This window comes from Urocitellus parryii, chromosome 2 (assembly GCF_045843805.1).
Source record: "Urocitellus parryii isolate mUroPar1 chromosome 2, mUroPar1.hap1, whole genome shotgun sequence".
NCBI classification, from domain to species: Eukaryota; Metazoa; Chordata; class Mammalia; order Rodentia; family Sciuridae; genus Urocitellus; species Urocitellus parryii.
In genome coordinates this window covers 186,099,636-186,115,809 of record NC_135532.1, presented here as the reverse complement: position 1 = coordinate 186,115,809, position 16,174 = coordinate 186,099,636, and the positions used below count along the sequence as shown (strand labels likewise).

Below are 16,174 nucleotides of genomic sequence, written 5' to 3'. Positions count from 1 at the left end.
CCATCTGCAGAAAACACTAGGTGAATGCAGAAAACTACACCCTGCTGAATGAATACACAAGCCACACAATTGCAACCTCTAACATCTTATGGGGATCTCAGCTTACTCTTGTTAAGAGTCACACTCATCCACATCTACTGTTAAAACTGTCTTGTCAACTTCAGATAACCTTCTTGCTGTTTCACAGTAACACACAAGCTACAATCTTTCGGGCCCACTTCCACAAGCAAACTTGGTCTTTTTCAAGGTAAGATGTCATTTATTATAGCATTTATGTGTCTTAACCATCTAACATATAGAGAAGTAGGCTACCATTTTTATTAGATTCCCCTTTTTATGTCACTAAGTGAAGTTTTTCAATATTGTGTTCAATCCTATTTTCCCCATAAGCCAGGTGGTTTTATTATGCAGATTTACATAGTGAGGTTATTTTTTAAGAATAACATCAAATTATAGAAGAACTGATTTGTTCCAAAGAATGAATGTACCCTGTTTCTTTAATTTATAATTTTTTAGTTTTATTTTAAGGAATTAATATATATACCAAAGAGCACATAAGTATCTTTTAAGTAGTAAATAATAAGGCAGGAAATAGCTACTTTTTATCTACCACCTAGTAAGAAATAGGAAATTATGGCTTGGCATGGAGGCACACATTGTAATCCCATCAATTTGGGAAGCTGAGGCAGGAAGATCCCAAGTTCAAGGCCAGCCTCAGTGACTTAGATTCTTAGCAGATTAACTCAAAATAAAAAAACAAAAAGGACTGGGGATGTAACTCAGTGGAAAGTGCCTTTGGGTTCAAGCCTTAGTACCAAAACAAAAAGGGAAATTATGAATACTTTGAATCTCCCTGTATTCCCTCTCACTGATCATTTTATACTTTTTTGAATATCTGAAATATCTAATAATAAAATTAGAAAGTATTAAAGTATTAATATCTCTTCATTTTTGGGGGGTGGTACCAGGGATTGAAATCGGGTGCGCTCAATGATTGAACCACATCTCCAGCCCTATTTTGTATTTTATTTAGAGATAGGGTCTCACTGAGTTGCTTAGAGCCTCGCTTGCTGTTGCTGAGGCTGGCTTTGAACTCACCATCCTTCTGCTTCACCCTCCCAAACTGCTGGGATTACAGGCATGTGCTGCGCCCAGCACAACTGGTCTTCATAATGTTGATTCCCTAACTGCCTGCCCTACTGCAAGCATACAGATAGTGTGCATGCATACTTGAGTGAAGGATAACCTGTACATATGTAAATATATATTTAGCTGTTGAAGGTAAATGCTTCATGATGCATGCCTGTAATCCCAGATACTTGAATGCCTGAGGCAGGAAGATAACAAGTTCAAGGCCAATCTTGGCAACTTAAGGAAACCCTTCTCAAAATAAAAAATAAGAAGAGTTGGGGATGTAGCTTAGTAGTAGAGGACCCCTGAGTTCAATCCCCAATTCTGCCAGTATTGTTTAAAAAAGAAAAAAAAAAGATACATATCTGCACAGACGTGTGTGTGTGTGTGTGTGTGTGTGTGTGTGTGTGTATGTGTGTACGTACAACCATCACCACATCTAATTCTAGAAAATTTTCGTCAGGTAAATTTTCGTAGGTGTGTAGATTTAGGCACTGTTGTTTTAAAGAATAAAGCAATTTTCTAAAAAAAAATATATATGTTTTAAGGTACTTGTTTTCCTTCTGGAATCTCACCTCCAGATAGAAAACTATGTAACTTATGCCCATAGGAGTAATTCTCAGTTTGAAAGCTCCAGCAAAAGTTCCTGCTTAACAAAGTGTATAAGATTTGCCTCAGTTATGTATGCACAGTGATTGTGTGCAAGAATTTGACATTCTTGATCTAGTCTAGTTCTTTTTCTCCATTTTTAACCTGGACTTGTAGATAAGTAAGTTTCATTTCCTTTTTGTTTCTGCTATAAAAATTTCTGCTAGAAAAAATTTTAATGGCTTCATAACTGAAACACAATTACCATGTAAGTTAGAACCATCGTTTTATTGGACAATTCAGTGGTCTTTGTTGGAAACTGACTTAAAGGAAGTCACTGGAGGGTTATGTGGCCTCCCTTAAGTCAGCTTAAGAATTTATCTTAAATCTCCTAAAACACTTAAATGTCCCACATTGCTCACTCTTCCAGAAAAATTATGTTGAATTAACTGGGGGAGTAAAGGAATGGTAAAACTTAACTAAGGTCAGCTCTTGAGTTGTTGCATTAGTAAGTAAAAACAGTGACTTGGATAATTTAGAATAATTGTTTTATCCTTAACTTTTATTTCTAAATATCTTTATTTTGTTTATTTATTTTTATGTGATGCTGAGGATCGAACCCAGTGCCTTACATGTGGGAAGCAGGCACTCTGCCATTGAGGCACAACCCCAGCTCTGTAGTTAACTTTTCTATGTGCTAGTTGGCAAGGTTGGAGATAGAATACTGGCCTGAATTGATCCTGGGTCTTATTAGAAAGTTGTATAGTCTTAAACAGTTTTATTTGTAATAGAAAAGTGGTAATTTTTTTGAGCTGAAGATACATAATTCTTAATAAAGAAACAATATTTTTGAGCTAAGATCTCTAGCTTTTCTGTTTTGCTCAGCTCTTTTCATGTCACATTGGGAAAGGCCCACATCAGTTTGATACTAAGAGCAGAGACCTCTCTCAACTTCCCACCATTTTCATCGTATAAAATTGTGATTATTTTTTCTTAAAAGACCTGTTTTGGGCTGGGGTTATGGCTCAGTGGTAGGAGCGCTTGCCAGGCATGTGTGAGGCACTACATTTGATTCTCAGCACCACATATAAATAAAGTACATTGACAACTAAAATATATATATAAAGAGCTGGTTTTGTTTCTATACCAGATGAGTTGAAAAAACAGTGATTGCCAGGTGCAGTGGTACATGCTTGTAATCCCAGCATCTCAGGAGGCTGAGGCAGGAGTGTCACAAGTTTGGAGCAAACCTCTGCAACTTAGTGAGACCCTATCTCAAAATAAAAAATAAAAAGAGCTGGAATGTAGATCAGTGGTAAAGTGCTTCTGGACTCAATCCCCAATATGGGGATGGGGCAGGGGTGGGGAGAAGAAAAGAAAAAAGAAAGAATAAATAGCTATCATGCTGCTTGGGGAAATGGAGGCAGGAGAATCAAGTTCCAGGTGAGCCTGGGCAACTTAGTGAGATGCTGTCTCATGCAAAATAAAATGGGTTTGGTATGTGGCCCAGTAGTAGAGCACTTGCCTTGCATGTGTGAAACTGTGAGTTGAATCCCAGTACCTTCTGCCCCGAACACAGACACACAGAAAGAAAAAAAAACAGTGATTGTTGGCCAACAATTGAGAACATATTCAAAAAGTTTTGTGTATAAGAATAATTAGCATAGTTTTTGTCAGTATCAACTCTAAGGAAAATCAGAACAAAATCTGTTTTCTCATTAATTTTCCTTGGTCTGACTTTCCTGTAATAGATTATTTCAGATTACTTCTAGGATAACCATAATTTGGGGGAGAAAATTAGATGAATTTTTTTTTCAGTTTCTATGTCAGTGAGAAATGACAATCTTATTTAAAGATAGAGAAATTTAAATTGACATTGAAATATATTTTGATTCTTTTGATTCTATTTACCTGATAATTTTTCTCAGTAAAATATTAAAATGGGAATATATTCCTAGAGTGTATTGGATTCTTTGGGAATCCTGGATGGTATTTGGGTCATAATTGCTGCTATTTTTAGTTTGCAAACCTTAATTCATGAAGGGCTGGTGTTGTGGCTTAGTGGTGGAGCGCTCACCTAGCACGTGCAAGGCCCTGGGTTCGGTCCTCAGCACCACATAAAAATAAATAAACAAAATAAAGATTGTGTACAACCAAAAAATAAAATATTTAAAAAATATAATTCATGAAAGGATCTTATATATTTGAATTACTAAAAGTCAATGGCATTAAAATGTTCTTAAAAGTCCAGCATTAGACATGTGCCATGCAGATTACCTTCCTTCTAGGTCCTTTAGTACCATTTTAGGATTTAGCCTTTGTTCAGTCTGTTTCTTTTACTATAATTGGCATCAAAACCTTCTAGTTATGGGCTGCGGTTGTAGCTCAAGTGGTAAGAGTGCTTGCCTCGCATGCATGAGGCACTGGGTTCGATTCTCAGCACCACATAAAAATAAAGATATTGTGTCCATCTACAGCTAAAAAATTTTAAGGAAACTTTCCAGTTATGATGTATTAGACTTTTATCCCCCCCCCCCCCCGCCCCACTGTATTAGTCTTTTACTACCCTGCTGGATTAGATTTATATCTGTATTTGCTAATAAAAACTGTTCTGTCATTTTCTTGTGAAAATGACTGTGTCCATATTTCCATTAGTTTGGGTATATTATGTTTCTTTTCATTGTTGTCAGTTTTTATTTTGCTTAATTATAATTTCCTCTTTGAGCCATGAGTTAGTTATTGCATAGTATCTTCTATATAGTGAGTTAATAATTTAATATTATTATCAGAGAATATGGTCATAACACTTCCACATTTTTTGCAGTAGTTTAGACTTTCTTCATTTCCTGTTATAATCATCCTTCAGTGTGCTTGGGGAGTTGATACCAAAATCCAAGGATGCTTGAGGCCCTTACATAAAATGGTATAGTATTTGCATATAATTTATGCATATCCTTCCGTATACTTTAAATTCTCACTAGATTACTTATAATACTTAATACAATATAAAAGCTATATAGATAGTTATTTTACTGTATCATTTAGGGAATGATGTCAAAAGTCTGTACATGTGTAGTACAGACACAATTTTTTTCCCCTGGTTATTTTTTTGTTCCGCAGTTGGTTGAATCTCTGGTTGTAGAACCTGATGGTACAGTGGACTAACACTGTATCTGATTTAAATTTAATGCATTTTTATAAATATTTTAACTGGATTTTTCCTCTGTTGTGTTTAGAATTGTGTTAAGTCTGGCTTGTTAATTGCATTATTTGTATCTTTATTTTTATCTGTCATCTTGATCTTTTAAATATTTTGAGAGGTATGTTTAGATTTTTCCTACAATTATAATTTCTTAAATTCTCCTTGTATTTACATTTTCAGGGTTTTTGTGTGTATTTTAATACTATGCTGTTTGCTGAATGGTTTATGACATACCTTTTTGATAGTTTTTTAGTAGTATCGTAATTTTTATCATATTAAATATTTTTGCTTTGAATTGTTTTATTAATATTGCCATGTGTACTATCTTTTTTTAAAAAACCAATATGTCTAATAGTTTTGTATATCTCTTTATTTTAAACATTCGGCTATGGTGCCTTTGAAGGTGTAAAAATATTAAAAAATAGATTTGCAAGTATTGTGAAAGGAATGATGAAACCTAGTGCAAGCTAGTTATGTTCCCTGTGGGTATTTGTACTTGGCAAATATGTTAACCCTTTATTCATTTATTCAGCAAACTTATTGACTATTTCTAGGAACTTTGGATGGGGTATGTGGGAAGAGCTCCATTGCATAGGGTGGTCAGGGAATCCTTCTCTGACAAAGTAAATGTTTGAGTTGGGATCTGATAAAGTTAATCTAGAGGAAAAGCATTCCCGGAAAAAAGAACTATAAGCCCAAAAGTTGTAATGAAAAATTGAACTGTATTTGAAGAACAGAAAGAACCAACATGTGAGATCTTAAAGATCAAGAATGGAGAGGGAGCCAGAGCCCAGTTCTTGTAGGGTCTTATAGGTCATACTGAGGAATGTGAATTACTCTATTATGGGATTCCATTAGGTTGTAAGCAGGTGATGACAGAAAATATATTTTTATAGTTCATTTCTAAATTGAGGTATAGTTTATATATAGTAAAATAGGCAGATCTTAAGGGTCCAGTTGGGAGAGTTTTTGTGATTGCATATGTCTGAGTAACTTAAACCCTTTATTAAGCTATAAAACATTTGTCAACCCAGAAGGAACCTTTATTCCTCCTCTTAATAAGTCACCAGCACCCTCAACTAGACTTTCCATTTCTTTCACCATTAATTTATCAGTTCTAGGACTTCATATAAATAATACCATTTCATTTAGTGTGTGTGTTCTTCCCCGCTCCCCTTTAGTTTTTCTTCCAAAGCTGGGGATTGAACCTAGACTTCTAGCATGCTAGGTAAACTGCTCTGCCACTGAGCCACAGCCCCAGTTCCCTTGTGAATATGTTCTTGTTTTGGTTTCTTTGCTTAACATAATGATTTTAAGATTCATCCCTATGGTTGCTTGAATCAGAATTTCAGAATTTCGTATACCACAATTTTCCATTACCCTGTTTGGTTTTTGTTTTTGTTTTTTTGGTGGTGCAAGGGATTGAAACCAGGGCTTTGTACATGCAAGGCAAATGCTCTACCAACTGAGCTATATCCCCAGCCCGTGTTCAGGTTTTTGTAGACATTTTTTGCCGCAGTCTGGCTGGGCATGAATTACCAAGCCACCACAAAGCCTAGTAGGTTCAAACAGCAACTACTTTATTGCAACTCTCACCCGCACCACATGCGCGCTTTTCCGCCAATGCCACCCATGTGGCCCTTCCAGAAAACCCCCACACCAGAAATCCCTCGAACTCACCTCCGGCACTTCCCCCCAACCAATGGGAACTCTCCCGGCATCCGGAGAACTCCAAGGTAGGCGTTGCCCGAGGCAGCAAGAGCTGCTGCCCCATTGCCCTTCAGTAAAGGTCAAATATACAATACAATCAATCCAGCATCACAGCAATTATATATAGCTTATCTCAAATCATCATCTCAATGGTTCACCATTCAAACATTCCTTCTGGCAAATGCATTCAGACCGGCTGTGGCTCTCAACAATTTTTGAAGCATTTCTTTGGCTAATAGAAGGGAATGGATTACCTGTTCTCTTATTCACGTATTTAATAAAAAATACTGGTTATATTATTTACAAGGGAGAAATTATTTTATTTAAAGTGAAAAATATAGAAGAGGCATGGCCAAAGAACTATAAAATCATTGCCAGAATTTTAGGAATGTCTGTCTGGAAGCAGATGGAAAATGATTGTGATTGGGCTAATTCCCTTCACCCTTGTAAGCTAGATGAGAAAGTATTTTTTTTGGGGGGGGGGATTAAACCCAGGGTTGCTTAACCACTGAGCAATATCTCCAGCCCTTTGTAAAATATTTTACTTAGAAACAGGGTCTCACTGAATTGCTTAGGACCTTGCTAAGTTGCTGAGGCTGGCCTTGAACTCACTATCCGCCTGCCTCAGCCTCCTCAGCCTCTCAAGCCACCAGGATTACAGGCATCAGCCACCGTGCCCAGCTAATGGGAAAATACTGAGTGAGACTTCAAAGTTCAGAGGTTCTAATGAGGTTCAGATGCCATGAGGAGCATAGAATTATTGAGAAGTTTTTGGCAGATTTTTCAGAGGTCTTATTTATCAGATTTCACTCCTTCCCCTCAAGAATTGGTCAAGTCTTGTACAATCAATGTGGTATTTGCAAAATATGGAATAAAGGACTATGTTTTAGCTCTTCCCTGACAAGAAAACTAAGACTAATTTTTTGTTTGTTTGTTTGTTTTTGGCAGTTCTAGGGATTGAACCCAGGGCCTCATGCATGCTAGGCAAGTGCTCTACTTCTGAGCTACATTGCGGGCCCTTTTTATTTTTAGTTTTGAGACATGGTCTTCCTAAGTTGCATAGGCTGGTCTCCAACTTGCAATCCTCCTGCCTTGGCCTTTCAAGTAGCTGGAATTACAGGTGTGCACTACCGAACCAGGTTAGGAAATAAGATCTTCTTCTTCTTTTTTTTTTTTTAGTTGTAGATGGACACAATATCTTTATTTATTTTTTATGGTGCTGAGGATCAAACCCAGTGCCTCATGTGTGCAAGGCAAGCACTCTACCACTGAGCTATAACCCCAGGCCATAAATTAGATCTTTTAATACGAATTTTCAGTGATTCTCACATCATATAATTTTTTTAAATACCTTTATTTTATTTACTTATTTTTATGTGGTGCTGAGGATCGAACCCAGGGCCTCGCATGTGCTAGACAAGTACTCTACTGCTGCGCCCCAGCCCCACCCCCACCCCTAAATTTTGTTCTTAATTATATAATTTTCTTTTTTAAAATTGTTTTTCTCTTGGGTTTTATTTATACTATAAAACATTAATAGATTTTGTTATGTTTTTGGTCTTTAAACCTTTGTCAGAAACAGACTTGCATGTGTTATTTGAATGAATACGGTAAATGATGTGATATTTAAATATAGCATTTCTGTAAGATTTTGTTTTCTTGTGTTGGTTACAGGGATAAAAACATTTATTTTCCAAGTTTAAAATGACAATATTTGCTTTTTATAATTAGGCTGTTTTGATAGATAAAATTTTAAGTTGAGGGAATGAATGACAATAGTAGTCCTTATTTTCATTTGCTTCTGTATTTGATTTTGATCCCATAATATAGAAAAAAATCCATTCTCACAGACAAATTGTAAGTGGTAACTTTTTTTTTATAACTAGTTCACATTATTATTCTTTTAAATTTCAACTGAAAACCTAAGAGGATTAATGTAGGACATTTTGTTTCAAAGAGGAATTGATGATATCTAACAACTGCTCATGTTTTCTTTACATAAATACAAGTCACACAAGAAGAACTCAATATTATCATGGGTCATTTGTTCCACATTCCATTCAATTATTTATTACATGGTGAGGAGAGTATGCCTTCATAGACATGCCTAGCTTTAGCAAGCATTTTGTTTGAATGTGGCAAACTTTAGTATTCCTTCAAGACACAAGCAGACTGGAATTATTAAAAAATGTTCTGTAAAAGCTAAATCTTCCTTCAGGATGTTTTTCAGCTTAAATATTCCCAAGGATGATCAGAAAAGTTCTATTTCAAGGACTTCATGAGAAATGAATTACCTTGGCAGGGCAAGTTAACTCATTGGTGGTTTCTTTCTTACCACCCCACTCCCAAATTTTTCTGGTTCCCTAGTTTTAGAGCAGATGTCAGAAGAGTTTTACCTTCTCTCTTAAGTGAGAATAAGACAAATACTTTATTTTTTCTTCAAGGATCCCAAGCCTTTCTAGGTTGGAGCCATTGTTATTCTTGAGCTTGTTTGTGAATTGGCAGGAAACTATGCAAATAATGAATTCCACAGAATGGAGAGGTGAAGATGATGCTGGACTTGCATTCATCTATATAGATAATGTCATAAGATTTGGCAAACTGTAGAAGTAGGTGGCCATAGAGGAAGTAGAATGGTACAGGAAAAAATCTGAACATTTTCTGGGATGTATCAATCTCTGCTTCTAGGTTTATCTGCAAGTAGTTTTCGGTTAGTTTTTTATTTTGTTTTGTTTACTCCTTCTTTGTTAGAGAAGAAGAAATGAGGTTTATTGATTTTTTTTTTCCCCCCCCAAGAGTGTGTTCTTTTTATAACTGCACAAGATTTTCTTGGATTGTCTAAAATGAGTTACAGACCAAAGAAGAAATAAAGACTTTATTTTTACTTTTTATAAACTTTAAAAATAGATAATTAGATTCCAGGCCTCTCCAAAAATCTTTATATTCTAAATTATAGCAGGTAACTAATGATTATGAACAAATGTTAAGTGGCTTGATTTGGGATGTTTATATAAATGCTGCATGCTTTGGGAATATTTTTAAGCTCAGTAATATAATACAAAATAAGTTACAGGAAAAATGTTGTCTCAGAGGATATACGTATATATCATTACATGTTGAATCTCCTGCTTGAATCAAGTGAGTATATCTCCAAGTTGGATTAAGTTTTTTAAAATTATACATATTATTTATCTAAATCAATAAGAAATTCACAATCCAATAGAAATATGTGCAGAAGATACAAACCAAAGTGGTTTGTACCAACTTGCAGTCCCACTGGCAGTGTGCCTTTTTCCCCACAATGCTCACCAATATTTATTGTTTCTTGTTTTCTTCATAAATTGGCATTCTGACTAGAGTGAGATGAAATTTCAGTGTAGTTTTAATTTGCATTTCTCTAATTGATAGTGATGTTGAATAGATTGAATTCTTGTTTCTTGTTTATTTATGTCCTGTCTTAGTGAAAGAACTTAACTTAGAACGGAGGAGCATTTATTTATTTATTGTAGTGCTGGGGTTTGAACCCAGAGCCTCAAGCATGATGGGCAAGCACTCTACCAACCATGCTGCTAGTGGCATGAGGTTATTAAGATTTTAAAATGTGGTTAGTCCAAATTAAGATGTGCTGTATGTGTAAAATACATGGTAGATTTTAAAGAGTTAGGGGAAAATGTAATAATGCAGAATCTCATTTGTATATATTGATTGCATTGTTGGAATAATAATTTAGTTATTGTATATTATTTAATAATTTATATTAGTTAGGCAAAATATACTATTAAAGTTAATTTTTCCCATTTCCCTTTACTTTAAAAATTTTTTTTTTAGTTGTAGTTGGACACAATACCTTTATTTTATTTATTTATCTTTATCTTTATGTGGTGCTGAGGATCGAACCCAGAGGCTCACATGTGCTAGGTGAGCGCTGTACTGCAGAGCCACAACCCAAGCCCTTCCCAATATTTTTAAAATGCTGCTAGAAATTTTAAAATTCTCTGTGTGGCTCACATTTCTATTCAACGGTGCTAGTTTGGACAGTATGTTCTAAACCGATTCATGAAATGTTTATGTGGTCAGTGAAACCCAGTTTAGAAGGGAGACACTGACCAATGAAACTTTCTGCAGTGTTACAAATATTCCGTATCTGTGCTGTCCAGTATAGTAGCTTTGAGCTACTAAATGTGAAATTTTAAATGTGAAAAATTACAGTGTGGAAAAACAGGATTGAATTTTAAATTGTATTTCATTTTACTTAATTTAAATTAATTAAATGTTTAGTGATTAATGTATTAGGACAGGGTAAATCCAGAGGATTTATGGGATTCTTTTAGTTAAAAGATTTATTCCTAGGCCTTGTTACCATATTTCCAACTTGTTAAATAGTTTAATGTGTGCACAGTTTGTGTTTATTATGAGTAACAGTAAATGATTAGTAATAATTTTATAATTTTTTGAGTTCCTCTTGTATAATAAGCACTATGTAAGAACCAGAGATAGGATTTGTATACAAATTATTTATTAAGTTCCTAAATGCATTTCTGCATTTTGTAATATGGATTGTTAGTTCCAAGATACTTTGTGGGCTTAACAGGTTTTCCTCAAAGTCTGGTATCTTTATTTTTCTCATGTGGATCCTTTTGTGAAAACTGGGCTCCTCATAAAAAGCAAGCAATGTGTTATATTGTTAAAGGATTTTTCTCTTGAAAGGGAAACCCATGCTTTTTTTTTTTTTTAAGAGAGAGTGAGTGAGGAGAGAGAGAGAGAGAGAGAGAGAGAGAGAGAGAGAGAATTTTTAATATTTATTTTTTAGTTCTTGGCGGACACAACATCGTTGTTTGTATGTGGTGCTGAGGATCGAACCCGGGCCGCACGCACGCTGGGCGAGTGCGCTACCGCTGAGCCACATCTCCAGCCCAGAAACCCATGCTTTTAACAGATGACTGAGAATGAAAAATTTGGGGAAACTTTTGAAGTTAAGTTTATGCTTTTGGTTCTAAAAGGGCTATGTAGAGCCAGGCACAGTGGTGCATGCCTATAAACCAAGCATCTCAGAAAGTTAAGGCAGAAGGATCACAAATTTGAGACCAGCCTCATCAACCTAAGCACTTATCTTGAAATAAAAAATAGAAAGGGCTGGGGATATAGCTCAGTGGTAAAATATCCCTGTGTTGAAACCCCAGTTCTAAATAAATAAATAAATAAATTAATAATAATGTACATATCCAAGTTGGGTGTCCCTAACTTGAAAATCCAAAATTTGAAATGCTCTGAAATCTGAAGCTTTTGAATGCTGACATGATACTCAAAAAGTTTTGAATTTCAGATTTTTTTTTTTTTTTTTTTGGTACCAGGGATTGAACTCGGGGGCACTCAACCATTGAGCCACATCCTCAGCCCTATTTTGTATTTTATTTAGAGGCAGAGTCTTACTGAGTTGCTTAGTGCCTCGATGATGCTGAGGGTGGCTTTGAACTCACGGTCTTCCTGTCTCAGACTCCAGAGCCCCTGGGATTACAGGTGTGCACCACCGCACCCGGCGAATTTCAGATTTTTGAATTAGGGATATTCATCCTGAAAAGTCTTGTGCAAGAATTCCACAATCTGAAGAAATCTAAAATCTGAATCATTTCTTGTCCCAGCATTTTAGATCAGGGACAACTTGTATACTGATTCATAAGTACAGTATTATGTAATATTGATTTCTTTATTCCCTTTGTGTGTACATATGCATTTGTGTTAGTTTTGTATAATGTTTATTAATTAATTAATTATTTTTACAGTGAAGAACTGAATGTCATCATGTCGGGCATCAAGAGAACAATCAAAGAAACCGACCCTGATTACGAGGATGTATCTGTGGCCCTTCCAAATAAGCGGCATAAAGCAATTGAGAATTCAGGTAGAAATGGGCTACCTTAGGAAACTATTACTACTTTGTTGATATTTGCCTCCACTTTAAAATGAATAATACCTAAAATGAAATGAATTTCCAATTTACATATAATTTGAAGGGGTTTGTGAGCAAAGTGCTCTATATAATGGTAATACACCATTTGTTGCATAAAAGGCAGACGATCTGGCAGTATCATGATCAAGTAGATATTGAACGTAGCAATAATAAGACAGGCTACACATTTTAGCTATCATGGTATATTAGTAATCATGAAGTCTTATGAGTACAATAGTGGGTATCAGGTGAGATGATTGCTTATAGTTGATACATAGATTGAGGTTTTAATGTGTGTAAAGAAAAAGAATTAACTCATCAAACTTGTAGTTCCATGGCTACTATTTCTCTGGATAAAATTAAAATTATTTAAAAATATTATTTGTGTTAAAACATTTCACATGGTTTTCAGATTTTTAGGAGTTATCTTAAAAGTGATATATGAATGATATATGGAAATTTGGGGAACATTTATCTAGTTCAATCCCTGTACTTACCTAGCTGCTTTTAGTGGGTTCAGAGGCATTAATTATTTGCCCATCATTATACAATTTATTGAGGAGCAAATCATCAACTGTGTGTCTGTAGTGATCAAGAATGTCCTAAGCTATCTAAAAAAAAAAATTTGCAAATTTGTGCAATAAATTATTGCTGAAATTTATGTTTATTTAAATACCTGAGTTGTGCACAGAAAGCATCAAAGTTATAGCTCATGTGTTGCAGTTTCACAAAGATTAAGACCCCTATAATTTAAATGGTGAAAAAAATTCCTGTCTCTAGAAGTATAGTCAAGTCATACATATTCAGAAGTCTTTTTGGAAGGAAAATAGTAAAATTCAATCCTAAATAATGAAAACATTTCACTTCAACTTCCCCCTCTTGTAGTTGTAATTTTATGTGGAAATGTCATTTCTTTTTAATAACAAGCCAGATAAATATAGAGTTATCATGTTACATACATCTATTGCTCAAAATCTTCACATGCACACCCCCCCCCACCCTAAAAAGAATAGAGAAAAGTGGTTTTAACACTGTAGCCCCCTGTCTTTGGTTTAAATCTAGTGTGAGTTCCCAAACCCTATTTAAGAAAGGACAATTTTTTGTTACTGAGGACCATTTGCTGCTGTTTCTTTTGGTTTCCTTCTACCTAATCCTAATCTTTTTTTTTCCTAAGAATTTTTTGCAGGTAGATTTAGTCATATATTTCCCTTTGCTTATGTTATTTTGTTTTGGCTTGCTTTTGCTTTTCAATCTTCTGAGAAAGATATAATATATTAAGTGTCAGGAATTTATGGTATGAAACAGTGAGTGTGGTACTTGATTCTCAGCATCTGAGAATATCTGTTGGTTTATGTATACAACATTTATGTATACTTTTACATATAAATTTAGGTACATAAAATTTATATATATTTTATATATTTAATAATAGAGTTATGTTATTTTTATAATTATATGTAACATCATTTTAAGTATTATTTTTTACCTATAAAATACCCAGTGATCTAGGAAAATATTTATTAAATATGAGAAATATACTAGTTGTTTCTCTCTATGCAGACAAATACATAATGTCAGTAATTTAAACCAATTTTTGTGTGTGTGTGTGTTGTGCTATGTTAACCAAATTTTTGTTGGTCTAGTTTTTTTGTTTTGTTTTGTTTTGGGCTTTTTTGTTTATTTGTTTTGTTTTGAAGGGAACTCACTGTGTTTCCCAGGCTGGCCTCTAACTCCTCGGCTCAAGTGAGCTTCATGCTCAGCTTCCCAAGTAGCTGGGTCTGTAAGTACGCACCACCATGGCCTACTACAGGAGCACTTTTTTGATGATGGTAGTGATTTTGAACCCAGGACCTAGAGCATGATAAGCATGCAGTGTACCACTAAGCTAATTCCTCAGCCCCACCCATTACTAATTTTAAATTCCCAATTCCCTGACATATTTTATGTGGATAAAATGACACAGATTTATCAAAGAGTCAAAAAAATTTTTTGTTATTTTTTCATACGCTGTACTCCAAAGCATAGGTGCTGAATTTTTCATGTCACAAACACAAGGATCATTTTTGCTAAATCCCAGATTTGCTTTTTAAGCAGTCATATCACTGCTCTTTGTTTTGGTGTTCTATCTAGTCGCACTGTGTGTTTTGTTATATTTAACTCTGAGTTGTGTATTGCTTTGAGTAGTCATCATCTGAGATCTAGTGCCTTAAAAGGATTTGCTTTCTTTTGAGTTCTTTCTTTGCTCATTCTTTCAGGTATTTATCATAAGAAATTGCTGAATTGCCTATTAGCCCATTCTCTGCAGAAGGAAACTTCTCCTGTTATATATTGCTCTAGTATCACAGATTACTTTTTCCTCAGCTCTTTACTGTCTTTTTCTTTAGACCTCTGGTTTTTCACAGGCCACCAAATATTTTAGAATTTCTTGATATTATTTTTTTTACTTCTTCCTTTGTGCTAATTTCATTTTGATGTAATTATTTTCCTATTTTTTTATTGGTGCATTATAGATGCACATGATAGTGGGGTTCATTGCTGCATATTCATAAATACACACAATATAACAATATAATCTGGTCAGTATCATTCCCTAGTATTTCCTCATTCTTTTCCTTCATCTCTCTCTATATAATTTCAAACAGAAAAATTGCAAGGAATACTCATGTCTTATCCAAATTAATTTACCAGATATTTACATTTTGCCTTATATGACTTATCTTTATTTTAGGTATTGCGTTCTTTAACACATCCATAGCCCTTTTAATATTTTATTTTGAGACAGGATCTCACTGAGTTACTGAGGCTAGCCTCAAACTTGGGTTCCTCCTGCCTTAGCCTTCCTAATCACTGGGATTACAGGTGTGTGTCACTGCCCAGCAATCATTATTTTTTTTGTTTTTTAATATTTGTTTTAGTGTAGGTGGAGACAATAACCTTTATTTTATTTTTTATGTGGTGCTGAGGATCAAACCCAGTGCTAGGTAATTTCATTTTGTGCTAGGCAAGCACTCTACAGCTGAGCCACAACCCCAGCCCTTTTAAAAAAACTTTTAATTAACATATTATTGTTTACATTTATGAGATAGTAAATGATGTTTTGATATGGATTTGTCCTTTTTCCCATTTCCACACACGCGTACATATATATGCATGCATGCAGGTAGGTAAGCACATTATTATTTTTTGTTTTTTCAAAACCATTGGAGAATAAATTGGAAACACCTCGGTGTGTTTTTAAAGGACAGTCTCTTATATAACCACAGTAAATTTATCAAAAGCAGAAAATTTGAGCATTGTTACATTATATTATTCCAATCTGTAGCCCGTATTCTGGTTTTATCAGTAGATTGTATTTTTAGAGCTATTTCTCCCCCTTCAGGATCTAATCCAGAGTATGCAGGGAATTTAGTTGTCCCATTTCTAGTCTCTTTCAGTCTCCTCATCCTTACCATTACTTTAGTATCTAAATGGTACAAGGCAGTTGTTTTGTGGAATATCTTTCGGTTTTTGTTTTTTTGGTCGATTTTTGTCTGATGTTTCATGGTTAGCAGGGTTAGTATTTTTGGCAGGAATATCTCAGAAAGATGTAGTGGTGG

At 34.8% G+C, this 16,174-nt stretch overlaps 1 protein-coding gene across 1 annotated transcript in view; it reads left to right on the top strand.

Annotated features, from left to right (window-relative positions):
* Positions 1-16,174, top strand: part of Yeats2 (YEATS domain containing 2) — an 88,723-nt gene that overhangs the window by 5,374 nt on the left and 67,175 nt on the right. The window contains exon 2 of the mRNA XM_077795374.1: positions 12,412-12,530. Within this exon, the coding sequence (XP_077651500.1) occupies positions 12,431-12,530 (100 nt within the window). The 5' untranslated portion in view covers positions 12,412-12,430. The remainder of the gene's footprint in view (positions 1-12,411; positions 12,531-16,174) is intronic.